This window comes from Cheilinus undulatus, linkage group 15, assembly GCF_018320785.1.
Source record: "Cheilinus undulatus linkage group 15, ASM1832078v1, whole genome shotgun sequence".
NCBI lineage: Eukaryota > Metazoa > Chordata > Actinopteri > Labriformes > Labridae > Cheilinus > Cheilinus undulatus.
Genome location: NC_054879.1, coordinates 12,843,297 through 12,866,356, shown reverse-complemented (window position 1 = coordinate 12,866,356; position 23,060 = coordinate 12,843,297). Strand labels below are relative to the sequence as shown.

The 23,060-nt window shown below is 38.1% G+C and overlaps 1 protein-coding gene across 2 annotated transcripts in view; it reads left to right on the top strand.

Annotated features, from left to right (window-relative positions):
* Positions 1 to 23,060, top strand: part of LOC121522340 (glutaminase kidney isoform, mitochondrial-like) — a 59,598-nt gene that overhangs the window by 31,576 nt on the left and 4,962 nt on the right. The window contains exons 8-15 of one of the 2 annotated variants that reach the window (XM_041806574.1): positions 2,893 to 2,925; positions 3,402 to 3,460; positions 6,177 to 6,243; positions 7,267 to 7,317; positions 7,615 to 7,791; positions 9,764 to 9,895; positions 11,012 to 11,104; positions 12,989 to 21,114. In XM_041806574.1, coding sequence (XP_041662508.1) covers positions 2,893 to 2,925; positions 3,402 to 3,460; positions 6,177 to 6,243; positions 7,267 to 7,317; positions 7,615 to 7,791; positions 9,764 to 9,895; positions 11,012 to 11,104; positions 12,989 to 13,135 — 759 coding nt within the window. In that variant the 3' untranslated portion in view covers positions 13,136 to 21,114. Of the gene's footprint in view, positions 1 to 2,892; positions 2,926 to 3,401; positions 3,461 to 6,176; positions 6,244 to 7,266; positions 7,318 to 7,614; positions 7,792 to 9,763; positions 9,896 to 11,011; positions 11,105 to 12,988; positions 21,115 to 23,060 lie in introns of those variants that run through there. The other variant, XM_041806573.1, reaches the window with a different exon arrangement.

Genomic DNA, 23,060 nt, shown 5'->3' with positions numbered 1-23,060 from the left:
TACATGTACACTGAGATAAAAATGTTGAAGTTTATCCACGGAGGAAGAACTTTCCTCTCTTCTTTCCCTCTTTCCCCTTCTGTTTTGTCTGAATGGCTTTTTGCACAAATGACACATGCTGAGAAACAGTAGACACACATCTTTAAAGTAGGGTGACCATATTTTCTAACCCTCTAAAAAGCACGCTTCAACTCTACTTCATGTATTAGCTTATGGTGTATTTGGATCTTTCATCAGTGAAACTTTCTACATCTTGGAAATTGCATCAGCAGATGAAAAATCTTGTCACCTAAGATCCCCTAAAAATGATTTGGAAGATATAATAGCTGTTAACTCAAAATACAAGAATTTCATTGACATAATCAAACATATTTGCTCTATTAGGTCAGTTGTCATTGACTTTGTCCTGAAGTTGATAGCAAGTGTTACTTTCAGCCTTTACCCACTGTTCATGTTTGCTTGTTTTAAAAAGCTTTATATGTCAGCCACCCTAGGCAACTGAAATGGACACTTGCAGTGAGTGCAAAACGCAGCATATGCATTGCCATGTACTATTCTAACACTGGCACAAGTGTCGGCGACAGAATCAGCCTGATTGCATTCCTATTGTAATATCCTGACAGCATATGAACAATACAGTGTGATGCAACCCATTTCTAATTTTTATCTCTGTCACTCTTGTTGAGATGGACAGAGATCTATGAAAGAGGTAGATGACAAGGCACCAGTAGTGTCTGACAGAAACATGTCCTTGATTTTCTTTCACTTTCCGCAGTCAACAGAGCTTGTTAGCTTCTTTTACAGAGTAGAGATAGGTGTGTGTTAATAATAGCTTATCTACTGTATATCCATATATGAAATGCTATGATTTTACTTTTGTCAACACAGAGACACAACTGTTTGGTTCAGATTTTTAACTGATGCAGTATGGACAGCAAGCTTGCAACACTGTGCAATTTGATGTGATGTGACACAATGTCTGACATTTGCATGCTGTTAGGTTACTGCGTGATCAAAACTGTACCTCTCCTGGAACTCTTTTGTGAACTCTGACTTCCTTTTGACGGCTAGATTATCTGCTGTTATGCAGCAAGTCTTCACAGCATGATAAACTGGGCTAGCTAATCAACAGAAGCATGCTGCAATTGACTGGCATAAATAAATTAGTATTACGCTTTGGCTTGCAGTGGATTGGTGATGTTTTTTCCGTTGATTAAAACAGCAACAGTCTTTGCTATGACATCATTTGACATGAATGCAAAAAATCTGTACATAATACTGTAAAATCTGTTGTAAGAGCTCCACTTCAATTCCCATTTTTTTCATCTAAAAAGTTGGCAGCAGGGCTGTACAGCGGTGCAAAGTTAGTGCTGTTGCCTCACATCAATATGGTTCCTGGTTTGCTCCCTGGTCAGGGCCTTTCTCTGTGGACTTTGCATGTTCTCCCTGTGCATGCATGGGTTCTCTCTGGGGGCTCTGGCTTCCTCCAGCCACTAAAGACATGCTCATTAGGTTAGTTGGTAACTCTAAATTGGCCGTAGGTGGGAGTCTCTATATGTCAGCCCTGCAATTGACTGGTGACCCGCCTCCAGCCTATGACAGCTGGGGTAGGCTCCAGCCCCCCCATGACCCTAAACAGGATAAGTGGGATAGATAATGGATGGATGGATGGAAGTTGGCTGCAGCTTATATATCAGTGCGGCTCATATAGTGCTAAGACATGCAACATCACTGCTGCAAGTGCGTGTATCTGCCACCATCAGACACTGCACAAGACATAACACATTTGAAAATTCCCCCATTTACTGTGTATTGCAAGTGCTTCACTGCTCAGAACTTGCTGGAATACATAAGGACACGGACCAGACTGCTTGGGTTTGGCACTATTTATGACCACTTTAATATCTCATTAGGTCATAACTAAAAAAAGGGAGTATACCATTAAAAAATGAACATTGCAGAGGGCTTGTTTGACTTAGAATACCTCAGGAAGGACAACAAAGATGGAAAGGAGCGCAGAACAACTCCCAGGCTGTGAGTCTAACAACAATCACCACAGGCTGAGAGCTTTGCTACTGTACTGTAACTAGTAGATGCGCATACTCCATACAGTGAAAACTAAAGATCCTGAAAGAGTGAGACAGCATCACAAACTGAATGGAGTGGACTTTGCTGAATGAAACGGTAAAATCATCCCACATGAGGGTGGTTGAAACCTTTAGGGAGATTCCAAAAAACATACTGCGGCTTATACACCAGGGTGACCTTTATTCTGGTTTCATGGTAATGTTTTAAAAATGTTTATTAAGACTTAGGACATGGAGCTTGAAAGTGGGAATGTCCCATTAAAATTGAGACATATGGTCGCCCTACTTTAAATGCACAGATGCTCTTCTGCATCACAGTAGCCAATACTAAAAACTTTCCTACATACACCAATAGCTTAGTGCTGTCACACACTATTAAGATACTCTATGTAGACTAATACATGCATATAGGGCTGCTTCAGTTTAAAAAACTCAAGTAAATGTTGAATCCCTACTTTTTGTCTTACTTGTACTTGAAGTTGACATAGTAAGTTGTTACTGGCTAAGCTCTGGTAATGTCTACTCAAACTCACTTTTAACCCCAAAGACTTCCCTTTTTGTGCCTATTCATAAGCCAATCTTATTAATACCTTGTATTTACTTGTATAATTCTTGGCAAAGCTCATGTGATTTCTCCATTTGATTTGTAATCAGATCTATTCACATCTTCTATTTCTGTAGTTCTAATTCCTCAGCAATAGTGTTTTGGTTTCAGTTTTACCTTTCATGATGCTGTTCTCGTCCTCTGTAGCATGCTAGAGTGAGTTCACTGTTCTAACTGCTTATTTTTCTCTTCTCTCCACAGCAAGGTGCAAGCAACGCAGAAAAATTTGACTATGTAAGTATGTGAAGGCAGGCCAAATGTCTCATTTAATTTGCAAGGGGGGCATCTGATTTTTGTAGAGACTGTCTTATCAGACAGTGTATAAAGAGAACCCAAATACTTAAGTTTATTATCTGTAAAATATTATTTGCTCAATTTTTTTTTCTAATAAGGATTTGACTTAATACTGAATACACTATGACCAATTAACTACACAAAAGTACATATGCCTACTTAAAAAATACCAGATTTTTCAAAGTGCTATATGTGATTTAAAAATACCAAAGCTTATCAGAAAGGCACAGATAAAGGTATTTAAACCCATTCTTTATAAAAAATATGATGCTTGAAATACTTGTTACCAGAAATGCACAATATTTTTTGCCATGATATCAGAATCAGCAGATGTTAGCTTGACCCGTCATGGTTTAACCTTTTACTGTGAACTCAGTAACTCTGTCACTCACAATGCTGCTCTGCTCTCCCTCCAGGTCATGAACTTTCTGAAAGACATGGCGGGACATGAATACGTGGGTTTCAGCAACGCCACGTAAGTACCTCTTAAACATGAGTTATGTTTCTTAGATCTCTTATTTCACTAACCACGCTGGCCACACTCATTTGATTCATCCTTGGCTTAAAGTGTTACCAGAAAAAGACCATCAGCCTCTGAAGATCACATCTGCTTTCTGTAACTACATCCCTGAAACCATTCTGCTAAGTGTAACATCTTAATGTAGTCAGAGAATTTCTTCTGAGGGATGCAAGATTCATGATTCTTTACTCATGCTTAGAACCCCCAAGCCATGATTGAGCTGATGAATTCTCTGGTGTTGGATTAATCAGTAAAACCTTTAGTGTTGACATTTTTTTAGTTCTGTTAAATTAAATAACTTGGACATGCCACAGAATAAACACACTAAAAAAAAAATTTAAAAATGAAAACTATATTTTTTATGCTTTTACTGTGCCTCACTCCATTGAAACATACAAAAACACTTAAGATCATACTAATGACAACAGCCTGGGGAAATGATTTGAATGAAAGACTCCTATAGTGGGATTCTGCTTTTATAACGTCCTCTTGCAATTATTTCATCCCAGAGGAGCCACAGGTAAGCCTCAGCCTATAAAAGTTATTCATGATAACTTATAAGCATTTATCACTCATGTATTCAACAAGCTAATGTTGGTTCGTTCATGCATGTTGCCAGACCGACCCGCACTCATGGACCCTAACCCTAAACCTGACACACAAACTGTCTCTCCTCTAGTCTGTCACACACGCACAGACACACACCCAACTGCTCTTGACAGGAGCCTGACAGCCCGTCCCTGTTGTTTTTATCCAGTCTCATATCGTAACAGAAACGAAACTAAAGTTCTGCCAGAGTTTTTGTGACAACAAGCTATTTTTAGATCGCTAGCGTCTCATCTCCATCATGAGACACGGTTGATAATGAATTTATCTACCCAGGTTTACCGCTAATTATCGGATTATAATCAGGGAAATACTAAACTAAACGAAATTAAAGTGTATCAGCTGTCTGTGTGTGATGACAGACAGGAAGTTTTCAAAATTAAGTTACAGAGCAGTGTCACATTTCATGATTACAATTTCAGACTCTTTTTATGGTTCGTAAATGTGCGCAGACTATATGTTTATATGGAGGCATTCATACAATATAATTTACATTTTTAACATCTGAAAACAAAAGATCATAATTCTGAAGGCATGGCGGTTTTTATTTTGGCGTGGCGGTGAGCCACGATCAATTACATGTAGTGGAAACCCTGGAAAACTGGTAATAGTTTAGACTGCTTACAGGGTTGGTCTGGGATGTCTTCATCCTGATGAGCTTGGTGGTGCAGATGCAAGGCAAGGCAACTTGATTTTTAGCACACCATTTATACACAAAGTAATTCAAAGGGTTTTACAGAGTTAAAAACAAAACATTTATAACACTAAAGCATTAAAAGAGAGTTGAGAGACATCAAAACTGAAAATAGTAAGACTAGGTTAAAACCTAGTTTATGGCTGACCACAGCTATCTGGGATGCCTGTAGAAATGCCTGACTGAATTATGTGTTTTGGTATTGATGTTAGGACAGGGGAGAGGAGTAGCTCCGCCTACTCCCTTGAACAAAGTATCCACAGCGCTATAGACAGAGCTAACCTGGCACACCAGATAGACTGTTCCATGTATCTACTGCATGGATATATTTCTCATTCATCTGGGAAAACTCCCATAGAGAGTGGTTGTGAAGGGCAGGACTTATAAAAAAAATTCTGGAAATGTGATTGGAGGAATATTGTGTCTGTCACATTTATGACAGGCCAATCAGAATGACAAGAAATATTAAATATAAAACATTTAGTGAAAGAAGTGAATGAAGCAAATGTAAAGTACATGTAAAGTACATCCATAAATCATTACTTAAGTTGCAGGCAAAATAAATATTTTTTTAGAATAAAATGTCAGAAATAAGTCATTTAAAATGACATTATTGGATATTTACTTCACTTACTAAACTCTTTGTCACAAAAGGTGGTAGATGGACCTCTTAAAATGTTTTTAAAGCTTATGTATTGCAGGTGTAGGATGTATTTTAAGATGTACTAGTTCACTTTCTATGCCTAGTGAATGGATATTTGTGTAGAAAGTGTTGAATTTTATGATTGTTGATGATAAAAACAGACATCTTAATTTGATAATTGCACTGTAGGAGAGCCTTACTGGTCTATGATATTAGTTGGAAAGATGTAGGTTCCATTAACTGTTTTGGCCTTCATTGTTGGCCAAAATGTCAAGAACTGTGATGTGAATTAATACAGTTAAAGGGATGCAAACACTGTGGGAGGGGCGTGCATTAATATTCCTTTAAAAAGACCTTTACCCCAGTTTAACTGCTGTTGTGAAATGACTACGTTCTCTCAGTCGCAGTAGCATTTATTTGTTCAGTTAAAGCAGACGTACTCTCGAGGCTGAAGGTTTGAGTCTGTGTCGTAAAGGTCACTCTCCTGTTCGTGATTTATGACGACAGCACATGCTAACAGTGTGTCTGGAAAAAGAGCAGGCGCTGAGGCTCATGTTGCAGTATCATCACATGCTAGCATGAGAGCTCTGATTGTACTGTACACATGAGGGGTGGAGGAATTTTTTCACACCAGTAAAATCACACTCTCATACACACATACTGTAGACACAAAGTGCAAATATTTCCTTCCTGTATGTAATGGGCGTGCTTTGTTCTTTGTGTGTCAGATTCCAGTCGGAGCGTGAGTCAGGGGACAGGAACTTCGCTATTGGCTACTACCTGAAAGAGAAAAAGGTTTGACCTTGGATGAGTCACTGCTGCCTTTGTTTACTGTGAAGTCTCTCAAGTTTTTTCAGCTGTTCTTTGAAAGTGAAAAGCAATGACTCTACACTGCAAAACCCTAACTTTAAGATACTGAGATTTCTTCTGACACTTAGAGCTGATATATCAACGTAACATATCGTCCATAAGGGATGTGTATGTCATAGAAAACTAATATTACATTATCCCTTACTAGAAAATTAAAGGTTTTTAAGAGATTGACCTGGATGTGCATTTGTGTTTGTTTGATGCTGACATATAATGGAAATTGCCATAAATAGGGTGACAGATTTAGATTGCTTGGTGTCAATTTTAACTTAAGGAAAAAAAAACAGTTTTTCTTACCAATTCTGATACAAATACATTTTTTAACTGATCATTCACTGTACATGAAAAATATTCCGTAAAACAGCGAACGTAGTGTTCAAGCACCCCGGCTGTGTCACCAGATATTACTGCTTTCTTCTTTGTTTGTTATTATCTTTTGACAGTTTACAAATGGCTTCATATGCATTGCAGCCAGTGTCTTGTGGTAGCATCACATTAAAACCAGGCAGTGGTACAAAATAATGGCAAAAAATAGTTTTAAATTAATATGAGCATGGGCTGGTCAAAAACATTGACCAGCCCTTGCTTTACCTTATAAGGACAGCATTAGGTTTGTGGCTTTAAAATGGATTACTTTTATTACAGAGTAACAAACTAATGAATCATTTAATAGCAGTACTTAAGTAATCTGAGTACTATAACAGATTGCTTTGTAACACGTTACCCTGAAAACTTCACTCAAATGACTAATCATCATCTTTTCTAAGTTTGAGTCTAACCGGCCTTTGTAACATCTACTTACCTTAAATAAAATCGGAGGTTTCTTGGTAGAAAAACTGAAGTGGCCTCTTCCTTATCTGGAAATATAGCACCATGAGACCTTAGAGCAGATGATCAATGTTCATCTTTGAGCTCTGCTTGCTCTGAACGTTTTTTTTTTCTCTGCAGTGTTTCCCAGAGGGGACGGACATGACATCCATCCTGGACTTCTACTTCCAAGTGAGTGTAGCACTGATTTCTTATTTCCCCCAGTGTCAGGCTGCAGCTCTTTCTGATGTTTAATGACTTCTACAGTTTTTGATGCTCTTCTTGAGCATGTCCAAGTTCCAATTTCTTCATCTCTTCTAATTGCACTCTAACATCTGACCCTCTGTAAAAACTCTAGCAACATATTTTTATCCATGCAGTTTAAAAAGTTTCTCGATATTAAAAAGAAGGATGGGAAATAAAGAAATTAACACAAAGGGTCATAAAAGAAGGATGATTAAACATGTTATTCTCTGTTTGAACCTCCAGCTGTGCTCCATTGAGGTGACCTGTGAGAGCGCCAGTGTCATGGCCGCCACCTTGGCTAATGGTGGTATCTGTCCAATCTCGGGTGAGCGGGTGTTGAGCCCAGAGGCAGTGAGAAACACCCTAAGTCTGATGCACTCCTGTGGCATGTACGACTTCTCGGGACAGTTTGCTTTCCATGTAAGTTCACGGAGTGGATCAAAGACAAGCATTAGCCAGTCTAGGGATGTGTTAGAGACTTTTCTTGTTACAATGCATCATCACGACTTTTAAACCTGGAAATCCAGACATTAATCTTTCTTATTTTAGTTGTTGTAAGTTGTAAAACAAAAAGTAGCCTCATATCTGAACCAGAGGGTAAAACAAAACAAAGTTGTACCTGCAAGTGCTCGCTACAACAAACCGGTTTACACTGAACCTGTTTGTCACACCCCTCTGGTATTTGAAAGTGAAATCAAACAGCTTCTTTCAACAGCATTAATTTCTTTGTTTGCATTGTTGATTGCTTTATGATTGCTACATGTGGCTTTGACAAGTGTTTACAAACTAACCCGCCATATACTTCAGATAGGCATTTCCTGAATGCATTTGACCATTTTCTTTTTTTTCCTTTACCTTATTTAGATTTTGTGGTGTTTTATTTTTATGAGACCTTTTTTCTTCAGTTTGTTTTTCCTGTTAAAATCATGTTAAGCACTTAAAGCATGTATTTTCCTTTATGTGCTGCATATTGAGCTGCATGTCTTGTTTTAAAGGTCCTCTAAGAGTTAAACCCATGCAGTCTCACCATTAAAGGGCTTTACAGATATTTTTATTTATAAGTTTAACCTGCTAATATATGAATGTGATTGCTAAAGCAGTGAAACCAAGGAGTCGGGGTCCAAAATTTACTCCCCTAAGTGCTAAATGTGGGTAGATTTTCTGTTTGAGCAGGTAAAATGCAGAATAAAAGCAATCTGTACAAACATGGTGCGTATCTCCAAGAAAATGCAGAACGGGGCTTTTACATTAAAAAGCAAAACAGGAAGCATACTGTGCTTGCCTGGCTCACCAAGAAACAGATTGCAAACATATTGGACCAATGTTGACATAAATATCTGCTTAAACAAGGTAAATTTGGCTCTCTGTCATTTCCCCATCTTTTTTGGCCTAGAGCCAGGCACGAGGGAAAACAGACAAGCCCTCTAATCTTTTTATGCTCCATGGTTCTTGTTTTTTTTCTCATTGTCCAATCTCAAAATGCTTCACATTTCAGTAAAATACTACCAGCATTTTATTGTATTTTTGTCATGTTTTTGTCTTTCTATTACCACAAAACAGAACTGTAACTGTGTTTTTAACTAGTTAGAAATTAAAGATTCTATTAGTCTTAAAATGCATGCAGAGGGTCTTAAAAGGTCTTGAAAAGTATTAAAAGTGATATTGGATTTTCTGCATAATACCCTTAAAAAACATGCTTGGCCTGTAGATTTGCATAATTTTGGACCCTGCAAAGTTTCCTCTGAAGACTAAAACAGAGGGAAGAAATAAAGAAATAAAGTGGTTAATCCCTATTTTGAAAACAAGTTTAATGCAATCTATACATTATGTATGCTAGTGTTAAGAGACCTAATCCTTGGCCTTTGAATGGTGTTGCATCATTTTGTCAGAGCAGAGGTGTTTGTTGTGATAAATTAATACATTTTAGGGAGACACATCCTGATGAATGCAGAGAGAATGAGCCATGTGTGAAAGTGTCTTCTACAGTCTAATTTCTCATGATAACCCACATTTGATACACTGTAAATAGAACCAAATTGACAGTCTACTTTTCACTGATAGTTTTTAACATATCAAGCCTTCATGTAATGTGTGGTGTTATTGTAAGCTACTAACCTTTGAATTTGGTGTAAAATAAAAGTGGTAGAAAGCCTTATTGTTTGATAACAGAAGGATGCTCGTTTATAGAGGAAGATCTTCCACTCCTACACTTCACAGAGATCTTTCTGTGCAATGTCACGAGACAGAGTGAAGACTTTCTCTCACTGATGAATTATTGAAGCTGTGTCTTTGCTGAATTTTCATTTTCGGCATGGTGCTGTTGCCATGCTGTTACTGCAGATACACTCAGCTGATCCTGTGTTATGTAACCCGTCTGTTGTCTCTGTTGTAGGTCGGTCTGCCAGCCAAGTCTGGAGTATCAGGAGGGATCCTGCTGGTTGTACCCAACGTGATGGGTATTATGTGCTGGTCGCCTCCACTCGACAAGCTGGGCAACTCAGTGAGAGGGATACAGTTCTGCACGGTATGTAAGCTGCGGGAACAGTGCCACTGAAAACTGCATGCATGCTGGGAATTACATCACAAATGTAAATATTATCATTTCAGACATCCCAGTATAGATGGATGGTTACAAAGAGAACTCAAGGTGGAAATGTACAGTGTCAGTTAATTCACTGTGAGGAATAATTTCCTCCTCCTCAAGTGGGCATACAGACCAAACTTTGGCGTCAAATGTAATGTAATATAATCAGATATGGGCCTGGGTCCCTAATATGAAACCACCCTAATTAGAGTATTAATTATTTTAGTTTTAGTTTTACTGCATGCTGGTAGTAATGACTTCTGCCAGTGTAGCAATGAGCTCAGGTGTAGCTAGAGTATATGATCAGTTTGATCAGACCTGGACCACATTTCTTTATTAAAAAAAAAAAAAGAAAAAAGGGCAAAGAAACACATAGCTTATCTCTGTGAAAAGGTGGTTTTGCTCCTCTCCTGACCTGCATGAGTTTGATTTACCTACTGGCTCCTGTAATAGTGAGCATTAGCAACAGGCTACCTTGGTACGTTCACTCTGGAGTTGTGTATGCAGTATGTCATATGCTTCCCAGATGGATGTGAGACATATCCCGTGCAATGGATCTGTAAAGCAACCTAACTGGCTTTTCAGGTGTAAGTGCATTTTAAATTTTAAAAGGTAACACTAACACTAACGCTAACACTGACCCTCAGAATTGTCGCCTGTTTTCTGATGTTTGACATTTCTAACGGAAACACAAACATTGTACACAGAGAAAAGCCTTATGGAAACAAGGTTAACTATCAGGCATTGTGCAAGAGTGTCCTTGAGGTGCTCGTTCAGCTTGGCTAAAAGTCAGACAGACTGAGCCTGATTGATAAGTCAGTTATGCTTGATTAATCATTACCTATAGGCTAGACTTGGAGATGGTGTTCAGATGGCGGGTTGAGTGAACCTCTGCAGAACTCTTGAGAGGAAACAGAAACGTACCTTTCACATTAATGTGTTATGAAAAGAATCACTGTCTTTCTGACATTAAGTCATAGAACCAAACTGAATAGTAGATGGTAAATGCATCAATTTACTTTCAGATGTATTAATCTGTTTATTTCTTTGTTCCAGGATCTTGTGGAGCTTTTTAACTTCCATAACTACGACAACCTGAGGCACTTCGCCAAGAAGCACGACCCCCGCAGAGAAGGAGGGGACCAGAGGGTAAGGAAACACAAGATCATGTTGTTACAACAAAATCATCTTAAACGACACCCATTTCCCTCATCAGACACACTGAACACACCACCCTCCCTCCCTCACAGTGGGTGACACTGAGGTTATGGAGTTCAGATTGAGCATCTACAAACAGATCTACAGCAAAAACATGCTCTCTGAGTTTTTGTATAAATTCTTTCCTCTTCTATCTTGGTGCAATTGCTTCATGTTTCCTCTCTTCTGTTTTTTTCTTCAGCATACAAAGTAAGCAACCTAGATTGACTTGAATTGCTTGTGAGATAATGTATTTAAGTATCAACCAAACTTTGCAGAATTTTGACTAAAACACTGAGACCCACACAAAAAATATGAAGAGACAGGAAAATCTGCTCCTTGTCAGTCTACGGGTTTGTTCAGACCAAAAGCAAAGGGATTATTTTGCATCGCATGATGGCATACAAAGTCAGCGTAGACCTCATATAGATGCAAATTGATGCTGGGCATGCAAATCAAACAAACGGTGGGAGAGAAAGCTTTCAGGTTTGCTGCATCTTTTACTTGGAAAAATCTAAAGCATGATTTTACACACTGAATGTTTGCAACTGTTTTGGAGGATGAGGACATTTTATTTATATTAAATGCATACTGTATAAGTTTGCGTGTTTTTGTTAGTTATTTTTTGTCAGATCTCTTTTAAAAAGAGAGAGCTTTGGTCTTACTGGGACTAAACCAGCTAAATAAAGGCCAAATAAGAATCAAAACAACATACATGCATTTAGTTGATAATAAAATTTGAGGTGTATTTATGAGCCACAAAAATAATTGAAAGCAACATAATAGAATTAGCTCATCCAAAAACAAATGTCAACAAGCCACTTCATGGGCAGTCGCAAACAAAAACAAGTGAATTGTGAATTGAAAGAGGCTTTTCTATGAATACACAGGCTGGTGATCTTAAAGCACAAAAGCTTTGACTAAGTAGCTGTCCCCTTGGAATACTTTATTGTTCAGTTTTTAGTGGAATATCATAATATTTCAACAGACTACAGAAAAAGAGGCCCTTTCTATTTTCAACATATTGTTCAGCAAATGTCCCCACCAGAGTATTGGATTTTCGAGGTTATTTGATATATTGATATTTCCAAATTCATTTTAGCTAAAACCATACCAAGGGGTTGGCGATTTAGCAAGGAAACTCAAAGTATGCCACATGAGATATTCAAAACAGACGATATAAAATCGTGACCATCGAGTGCAAATTACCTAGAAGTTTTGAGCCACCAGCATCCAGTTCTCTCTGGAGTTTCGCTTCTTCCACTGTCTCCTAACACCCTCATGTCTTAAGTAGCACAGGCTAGTGTTAGCATTTGGCCATTTAGTGCTTCTGTTACAAATGAGAAATTGCTAACAAGTATGATGTGGTTAATGCTTCATAAAATGATTTTCAGGCATAGAATACTTACATTTCAGGCTTTCTTAGCTTACCATGAACAAAATGTCCACTTCAGAGATCACCATGGAGGATCTGTGGACAGTAACATTCATTTAGCACGGGCATCAGGAAGCAACGTGTTCCTTTCAGCATTCAAATCAAGTGGGACAAATTTTGTGATGTCATATGCAGAACAGATCAATTAGAGGACCAGTATTTACAATCTATGAAGGAGGACCAAATATTTGGCTAAATATATATATTTGCATGATATTTTGCAGCTAGAAGAGAATCCAGTTCTTAAACACCTTAATCAACGAGTGGGAAATTATCTTATCTCTGCTTATGGTCTGAACAAAACTTCACCACACCTTCACAAACACTCATACACACACACACACACACACCCCCCCCCCAAACGAGCGAGACTAATTTGTTATCCGTGTCGATTGAAACAGCTGCACTCCTTCGGACCCATGGATTACGAGAGTCTCCAACAAGAGCTAGCTCTGAAAGCCCCTCTTTGGAAAAAGGTGTCCCCCACTGAGTCGCACCAGGACAGCTCCACCACTGTAGTCTATAGGATGGACAATGTCGCCGAGTGAAATAATATCAGAGGAGACCTACCTGACCCCCACACTCCCACAGTCACCCCCACCTCAACTGATTGCTCACCCCACCCACCTCAAACAGCACCATCATCTTCCCTCACCTTCAGATATTTATATTTAAGTTATGAAGAGGATTATTTATTGCTTGTGAAGTGCAAGTGTTATGGCTTGGATGGACTGGGAAACTTCCTCTGTTTTATTTGTGATGAAAATGGGACGAGTACTTGTTTTTCTTTTATTTTCATCTGATTTCCAAATGAACGTGTAGCCTCGTCCTGTTTGTTGCCTTAGTTTGTGCAGGATCTGATGTTTAGTGTAGAGGTGCTGCTGATGTTTCATCACACCTACCCTTACTGCAGAATCCTCTAAAAATGTAGGCTAAGAGTTGATATGAAATTCATTTGCATTTTAAGCAACAGCCCAAAAAAAAAAAGTATGAATGTGTTTGCACAAGAGGAGCTTCAGTCGAGCCAGTTAAAGGAGTCGGTCTTTAAATGTACATTCAGACTACTTTTATAAGGGGATTTCTCCCTGTAGCTCACACTGAAGCCTCAGACTTCTGTGACGTGAACATATAGGATGATTTACTGTAGCAGTGGATGAAAATGCCAGTTTTTGTTGAAAAGTTTTGGGTTAAAGGAGAATAATGTTGACGGATGAGTTAGCTGTGAATGTCTGGCCTTGAGTGCAGCAGTGTTACGTCAAACATGACCTAGTTTCTCATTTAAAAAATGAACTCTGACTACTGAAGGGAATTAAATAATGCAGGTATGTTTTTTCAACCCTACGCTGTGACCTTGAGAGGAGAAATCAACCCAATAACAAAACACTTGTAAAAGTTTGTATCATGACAGTGCAACGTTTCTCAGCCTTCTGAAATTATCTGAGCCGATTACAAAGATTGAGATGTAAATTATATGCGCTTTATTAATGTTAAAGTAGGACATTCGCGATAAACAAGCACCTGCTTCAGCTTTTAAGGACTGGATTTTTCTTGAGATGCTGAAAATGGATGAAAGGGAGATATTTATGGTTATGAGATTAACTAAGAACCTTTCGTTGGAGTCACTTTGCATGCAACATGAGTTGCAGAAGATTTTAGGATGTGCATAGTTGTATGTTTTGATTTAGGACTGCACAGTTACTTGGAATATTCTCATAATAATCATATGGTCAAGTGAAAGGTCACCTACACTTAAGCTTCAATTTATTAATACTGTACTTTGGATTCTTACAAGGGATAGATTGACAGAATGGCCAAAATTAAAATTACAATCATTTTGATTGATTTTGGGATAATTTTTATCATACATACCCCTTAATGCATAAATTTGATATAATTTAATACATTTGTAGTGTTGCCTTGAGAGGCAGCCATGACTTTGTGACAAATTTTGCAAATGATTTGTCATCGTTCCAGGTCCAACTTCTCAAAACCAGCATAATTCCCTTTTACATTCTCTGTTATTAACCAACAGCTGCCTTTCTGCCATCTTCTTTAGCTCTCTCACTTTATAAACTAACCAGAGTAAGCACCGCCGCTCTCGTCACTTAAAGTGAGAGTTGTTTTGGTGGGAAGGGATTCCTTTTACCACACACAACAAACATTTGAACAAAACAAGGCTGCGCTGTGATTGTTTAATTTCTATTATCTTGTTTTTATGATCATTGTTAGCCAAAATTGTGATTGAAATTGAAGCTGAATTAACTGCCTAACACTACAGCATTGGGTTTTGTAAGTTGTGCAATGCTGTAGGGATACTCTTGCCTAAAAATCCGTTTTAGTAGATATAAGAAAATGTGTTAGGCACAGACCAAGGCAGCAGAAAATTAAAGATGATACAATGGACTTATCACAGCAAATCTTAGGAAAAAACTTGAGCACACAAGTCACTTTTTTGAATTTAGTAAAGTCCAAAGAAAGGACTAATGTTTTTAAATGCACGCTGTTTTCATCAACACTTTGACTCTGACTCCAACGCAACCTTTAAGTGTCTCCAGTTGTCTGAGACCACTTATCTCAACTTGTGAAGGGGCTGAAGTGCAAGAGACTCCTGTTAACTTGTAATGCAAAAGGTCATTCCCACTGATCTTGTAGCTTATTGCATTCACAATATCCCTCAAAATCCAATGCAGTTCTTCATTTCATGCAGCCATATCTTGCACAGTTTAGTCAGATTAAGAGCTTAAGTAAAGAATCATTAGTGCCTTCTGTATACCTTCAAACACATAGACTTTAACTGTAATCATGAGAACGTTGGACCTTTCTGCAGAATGAAGGCTGAGAAACATTTTTGCACGTTGCTGTTGTTCTGAAACAGCTCTGACAGTATTTGTGCCTAGACCACAGTTAAGGCTGATTTTTCTGAGATTATGATGATAAAAAGGGTGTTGGAAAAAGGTGTATCTAAAGTAAACGTTCAAGAGAGAGGTGAAAATACCAAAAACAAGCTTTTCTAGTGTCATTCTGAGCTGCTGCTAAATTAAGATGGAAAAAGAGAGCATTGAAGTGTTTGTGTGTTTCTGGTAATGTCATGTTTGTTAAGGTTAGTAAATGTACTCTTAATGACGTCAGTGAAGGTCTAGTTTGTGTGTTCATCGCTGTAACCTCCAGTCAAAGCCCCTCTCGGTCTGTATGGTCCAACCAGTCCTTATACAACCTCTAACTTGTCTGCTGTGATCAGGGGATGTCTGCAGGTTTATCTGCAGGGTCAACCGGGCTTCATTCCAAAACTATCACAGTATGTTTACATGCTCTTGTTCAAATAGGATGCCTTAGTGTAGAAATGAAGCTGCTTCAACAGAGCCAGAGCTTTGTAAATGTACTATAAAGTTATAGAAAAATAAAAAAATAATAGAGTGTATGGTTTAGAGTTTTGGAGGATGCAGGTAGAGCTGGGTGTTTAACCTGAAACATCCTGTATAACAGGAATCAAAAATGGGGGGAAAAGGTGCCAAAAGGTTGCATGATCTGTGTAGTGAGAGTCATAACCATGCATTTAGGCCACCTGCGGGATGACAGAAAATGATGACAAACAAAAGCAGTATTTGGCAGTGTGTCAGAACTCTTTTTAAATGTTGTTGAACCACAAAAAAAACAATACGGTGTTTGCCTCAGGAAGACTTAAAGGGGTCATAATGTTTTTTTTTTTCTTTGAGACTAGTGAACTTGGGAGGCTTGGATAAAAATACAAGTACTCTCTTGCTTTTCTTATAGCCCCTTTAAACTTCCAAAAAATAATTATGTAAGAAAGAAATGCCGTTATCTAAATGTAGTCAAAATTTGTTTGTTTAGATTCAGAAAAAGTTCAGCAGAATAATCTACTATTGTGAGATTATCCTGGGCCAGTATCATTTTTCCCTTTTCATTGTCTTATTTCATTATGGCAAATTTTTTTCAAAGTTGCATGTTTATTCACCTTATGTGGCCCTGCTCAGGCTTTCTCCTCTCAGATGCAATTATGTGACAGCTTTAGCTTTTAACATCGGTGAAACGATGTGGTCCAAACACTGGAAAAGGCAGATAATTTTTTTACCAAAATTTATCAGTGATCGGTTTAGTAAAATGCAGATACAGATTATAAGACAAATATTTAATCTCTGCCCTGATAATCAGACAGGCAGATTATTGATCGAGCCCTTAGAATGAATATGATTGATGGCTGGCTTAATGAAATCTTAGAGATGCAACGATTGTGAGAATTTGGATTGATAATGATACCAAAGTTTTTCCATCTCCTCTTCTGTGCCAATGTTTTCTCTGGAGTTTGGCCAACAGATGACCTCTTCCACTAATAAAAAAAAAATCCTGCTTTGTTCAGCAGGTAGGTGAACCAGATGGGCTGCATTAAATGGATTACACACAACAGATACACATCAGCTATTGACATCTGTTCATGCCCCATTATTTGCTGACGGTCAACAGAGTCAATATTGGCTGATACCAATGTTAAACCAATGTATCCGTTTGTCCCAGAGAAGTTTCCTTTAAAAATCATGCACACCAACTAGCTAGCTAACAAGCTAAAAATAGATTCACCATGACTACTGAAAGTTAAAGCACAACAGTAATCCCTGTGTTACCATGGAACATAAGGTGAATACAACATGTAACATTTAGAATACCGGCTGACTTAATATAATCAAACATAAAAAAAAAATCCTTATTTTTGAAGTTTTTATTATGAAAAGAAAGGAAAATACCCAGCTCTAGCAGCAGAGTGGTGTGCTTTTACTCATTACCGTATTCCCTGTAGTAATGCTGCGTCATAAATAGTTTTCCCATGAAGAGAAGATGAAGATTCCCTTTAGTTCAGAGATAAAACAGTATGCAAACACCTGTAAGATTCAGTATTGTCTCAGTGTTACTGCTGTAGTAATTTTCTATGAAATCCAAACTTTTTCTTTATACATATTTCACTGTTCTTCTGAATGTACATAGATGGATGTATATAGATTTTAGGTGTATGTCTGGATGTGAGTGATAATCCTCAATAGCAGCAGAGGGTGTCGATTATTTACTTTCAGACGTTCCGATTTATGATATCCTCCAGGAAGTAGACACATTGCACATGACTGTGAAGTCAGCTGATGCCTTAGATGTCCCTCTACTGCGCCTGTAGTGAATCTGTGTGGTATTTAATCTTTGTGTGGTGTTTGGCACTGGGTTTAACTTGAGCTCCATGTGGCGGCTGCTGAGCCAATAATACCCTGTTATTTCTGTATGTCGTGAAGTTTTTTCTTTTATTTTCTTTTTTATTTCATGGAATTTTAATAGTCATTTTAACTGTTTTTAAGTTTTTGTGTGGAGGTACAAAGTATTCAAAAGCGTCTGTCTTTATTATTGTTAGTCTGTAGAATAAACCCATCTCCCCAGTTCTCCTTCAGTACCTGATGGATCTTGTTGCTCTCTGCTGAAGAGTTTTACTCGACTTTAGAAAGAACTGAGATGAGGTTAAGCTTGACAGTGCTTCTGTTTTTAAAGTTATAATCCTTATTTTTATGATCTGATCCTGCAATACTTGATTTTATAATCCTTGTGACTCATTATGGCACTTCGAAGTCATACTTGGGAAACAAAAGGAAAACTGTATCAGAAGAAATTTATTGCAAGTCAAATCACTACCAGGGCAACCCAAGAATAATTGTCCACTTTTTAAAATTCACATATTGATATATCCATATATCAAACAAGAGAAAATGAGAGAATTCTGCTCGTGCACCCCTTTAGTAAGCACTCTGGGTGAGATGTGATGTCTCCTGTTAAATCTGAAGCATCTGGGGCACAGATGCCACATGTACGTGGGTGGCTCAGGTTTACACCCTGTTGCTCCTTTCCCTTATGTTGTTTCCCACTGTCTCGCCTTGGGCTAGATTAAACTAAGGCTCAACATTTTTAAATATCAAATTGCTATTATTTTCACTCATGTTGCAAATACAACCTCATTTATGTTGTGCAAAAACAAGAGAATTAGTATTTTTGGAACACTTTAGTGAAAAAAAAAAACAGACACTTGAATGTTGTCATGACGTACAGGTCATATTAACTCTTCGGCTGCTGCAAAAAATTGTACTAAACTGGTATTTTGAATTTTAATATTTTGTATCTTCTGCAATCTGAAAATTGCAGTTGGACATACTGCCATCAAAATTTCAATTAATTGCCCATCTTTAATTTCATAATTGTTACAGACTCTGTCCATTGATCTCCTGTTGCAAAGAAATCAAACTAGAATCAAAACTTGCAAATAGTGGGTTAATTTTATACTATCTACTGTTTTTTTTTTCAAAGAAGTGCTTGACAGACTTCTCCTAATCCTGATGCTAAATATCATGTCTGCTTAAGCAGAATATGGCTGTCTTTAACTAACATTACTGCCCCAGAACATTGAGTGACAGCTGACAGTGATCATAATCTGATCATTAAGTAACAGGAACTGTCTAATATCAGCTATTAAGTACTCACCTGTGCTGTAATGATGAAGAATTTCTTGCTGCAATAGCATTATTGATCCAAACACATCAAGAACACAAAACTAGCAGTACTTCTGTAGACTTTAATCCTGGTGGCAGTGTAAGGAGAAGGATTCTCCACTAATGTAGATAAACTGGTATGTAAAGATCACTGATATGAAATTCTAGCTCTAGCTGTTCTGATTTTACTGATTTCTATGCAGTTCGAGGCACTATTTAAGGGTCCAGTGTGACAAAAACTTGGGTTGTTTTGAAGAGATGGAGAATAAAATGCACGGTGCTGCAGTTCCATGTAGTGGTCAGTGGTAGCTGCGACTGTCTTTTTTTTTTTTTTGCCCTCACACCCACTGAGCAGTCACTTGAGTGAAAGCTATGAATAGCTGCCACCAAAAAGCTAATTGAGCAGTCCTCTATAAAAGCTTTGTTTTTACAACAGTGGCTGCAAATAAAAGTGAAATTTGGCAAAACAAAACTCCTAACCAGGCACTCAAAAGATGTCATATCCACGGCTATGAGAATCTTTCTGATGGAGTCGGGTGAAGTTACATGCTAGATTATTTAGCACACGTGCATTGAAGTGTTGACAAGTAGTAGTGTTGCCTCAGCATAAGAGTAGTTTTCGTCTCTGCTTGCTCTCCTCTGCAGTTGGCTTGTAAACATAGCAATGCTGCAGGTTTTGCAATAGTACTCGTTAATGTGCATATGTCTTGTGGAGATGTTCTCTAGAGGAACACTATAGCTAGTAACCTGTCAATAAAAGATCAGTTTAAGGATTGTAACTTTATTATTACTAATGTGGGTAAGTGGGAGATCCATAAAGCAGAAAGGATTGTATTTTATCATTTTTCTGTTGATAAGATAGAAGTCCACTTCTTTGTGGTTTTTATTATGATGCCTCTAAATGGAGGCGAATACTTGATACAGCATCTATGATTTCCTTCAGAAGGGATCAAACCATTTCTCCTCTCTCATGCCTCATCCTGTTTTTCTTCTCTTAACCTCTCATGTCATAGAGTGAATTAGTTTTCATTTCTGATAATGTGCAAGATTTTCCCGTTGCTGCTGCTAGTTCATTCTTCCCTCACGGGCACAAAAACATGAAAAACAGTTCCTGCACGTTAATAAGATTGGACCAGACTAACGCAGACATTCATCATGACTCATTATCTGCTCTGTTGCTTTGGTGAACCAGAAATCAAGGCTTAACTCCTTCTTGCATGAGGGTAAATGATCTGTACTACTTGAAGTTTGCAATTAGCACTTACTCTGTACTATCACTCAGAAATAGAGAGGCTTTTGAATGCTGTTACTATTGTTTCCATTAAAATTAGCAGAAAGTCATGGGTCATGTCATAGTTTTTCCTGCTCTGTGAATTCTCCTCCATCTTGCATGTTTATTTTTGTATGATTTCATAAACATGTTGTTGATTCCATGTAATCATGTTTAAAATTCATCTTCACATGTCCTTATAAATGTTGATTTGTGTCTAAACATGAATTTTACTCTGAATATTTCCAGTTGATTATGAATGGAAACTATCACTACCATTGGAACTTGGTGATCTTGGAATTGGATGTTTCTCGTGTGTTTTGGTCTGTTTTTTCTCTGTCATAATGAATTTTAAAGCAAAGATAATTTGCTGGAAAAAAATATTCTGAATATAAATATGGAAATTAATTGCTTGGGTTGTTATATCTCATATGCTTTAATCCAGAAATTGCCCAAATGCATACTAGATGAAGTCATACAGTTCCAAGGTCACGTTGATTATTTTCCTTGTTTTGTTTCTTCTTTTTAGTCACATGATTGTTATTCTGTATGTAACGTCTCCATAAACCACCTGATCTGTCCTGTCTGCCTCGAAGAGACATCTGAAGCCTCTTCTTCACTTTTCTGAACGAATAGTTGGAGTGCAGACGAGACAGTGAAAGTGGTTTGAGGATTTTTTTTAGCCCATGTTTCCCTTGTATAAAATTCAAATAAAGCAATGTTAACTCAACTCTCTGCACATATTAACTCTTCTTTACCTTCTTTGAGTTTTCAAACTAAAAGTTTGCAGAAGGCCCCTTTGTACACAATTTCTATACGATTTTTCTTTCGCAAATGGAGCCAAATTTAAAGCGACAATATGTAGTAATTTGGCTTGTAGGGCGAGGGTGGCAAAGCCAAAAAAAGACATTGCAAGAAGCTAAAGTACCACATTGATGTCACTGAAGAAGATAAATTTATATACTAGTTTAGATAGGTTTGTAAGGGTGCTTTCACATTAGGGGCCCGTGGATTAGAGCACATTTGAGCCTGTTTTGTTTGGTCAGTGTGGTTGCATATTAACTACACTCAAGCAACAGGCCTGAGACTGCTTGGAGAACTGGTTTATGTGGACTCTGGCACAGCACAAGGAGATGTGAGCGATACCATGCTCCAATAGCCGCTACATAGCATTACTATAACTACAAAACTTCTTTAGCAGTTTGTCCACACTTTTGTAAATGCACTATGGAAATCATCAGAATCTTGTTGACAAATAGTTTGTTATGACTCACCTTACTGATGACTGCAAGTTGCAGTCAGCAAGTAAAATTGCAGAATGGACTCCATTGCCCGCATGAACTCGAAACCATGTTACTAATGTGAATGTAATGTGGGGGAGAAGGGAGTGGGAGCAGTTGTGGTGTGGTACATAACAATCATACACTAATGTGAAAGCACCCTAGGTTCTGGATTACAAAGTTAGCTTGAAGGAGAAAGAGACAAATTTGGCATAGGTTTTAGGCATGTAGGGCACTAAGAAGTCATCATGGGGCTGATGCGCCACAACCTGGGTAGCGACACGTTGAGCGACATGTGCATCGCTCAGCAATTAAGTTCAACTGCATCTCTTATTTCTTGGCTCTATTTTCTTGGTCTTTTCACTCCTGGTAATATGTCCGGAGAGTGCTGGTGGTTTTCGAGGCCTTGGGACATCCACAGCACAACCAGGGGCTTGTGGCAACTCTACTACCAGCCTGGATGGTACCCTAGGCTGTGCTTGTGCGGCCAAATCCACCCCTTCCCTGCCCTAAAGGTGTGGACTTTGTTATTTTTTAAACGGATTATTATCCAATGCCTCAGTAATATGCAAAGACATCCAGAGCAGGACCAAGATTGTGTCAGTCCACCTTCTCATCTGATGGTGCAATCAGGCAGCTTACTTCCCATATCTTCACCTTACTTCAGCCTCAATTTTTTGCCCATGCCCAACTATTTTAACATGACGAGCATGCCATTAGCTGTGAGACTGATAACATCACCTTCTGACTGGACTGAAGCGTAAACCAGTTTGCAACCATGTGTCAGACTTCCTGCCTACTGGTTTGCAAGCTCTCACCGACTTGTAATAACTTTTCTATCATTCAGTGTAGCCTCCATCTCTTAGTGTCTGCCTTTCTTCCTTTTCTTTTTTTTTTTTACTTAGAAACACAAAGTTGTGTCACGGCCTTTAATGACTGTCATAAATCGCAAAACTAAAGCCTTATCCTTGCACACACTGAAGCAGTACAATATGAAAGCCTTTTGGAAATGTTGGGTTGTTTATGCAACAACCAACTGCTCATTCCTACCTGCCCTGTCATGTAACAGGACCATCCATCAATCACTGTCAGGGACAGACTTTTCCAGTTTTGCAGGAATTTGCAGTCTGAACCAAACATTTCGACTTGCCAATCCCTGTGTATTCACATTTTAAAGAGCAGTGAATACCTAAGCAAACAGTCTCTCTTTTTATCTTTTAATCTAGAGTATTTCTATGGGTGTTTGTTTCGCTACAGGGACCAAAGTCATGATTATCCCTCTCATTAAATGTGTATCTGTTTTTTTATACATGCTTTTTTGCACATGTAAAGGTCTGTCAGTGCTTCTTAGAGCTTAAATTTTCATTTTCTTTTGCAACTTTATCTTTTTTTATCT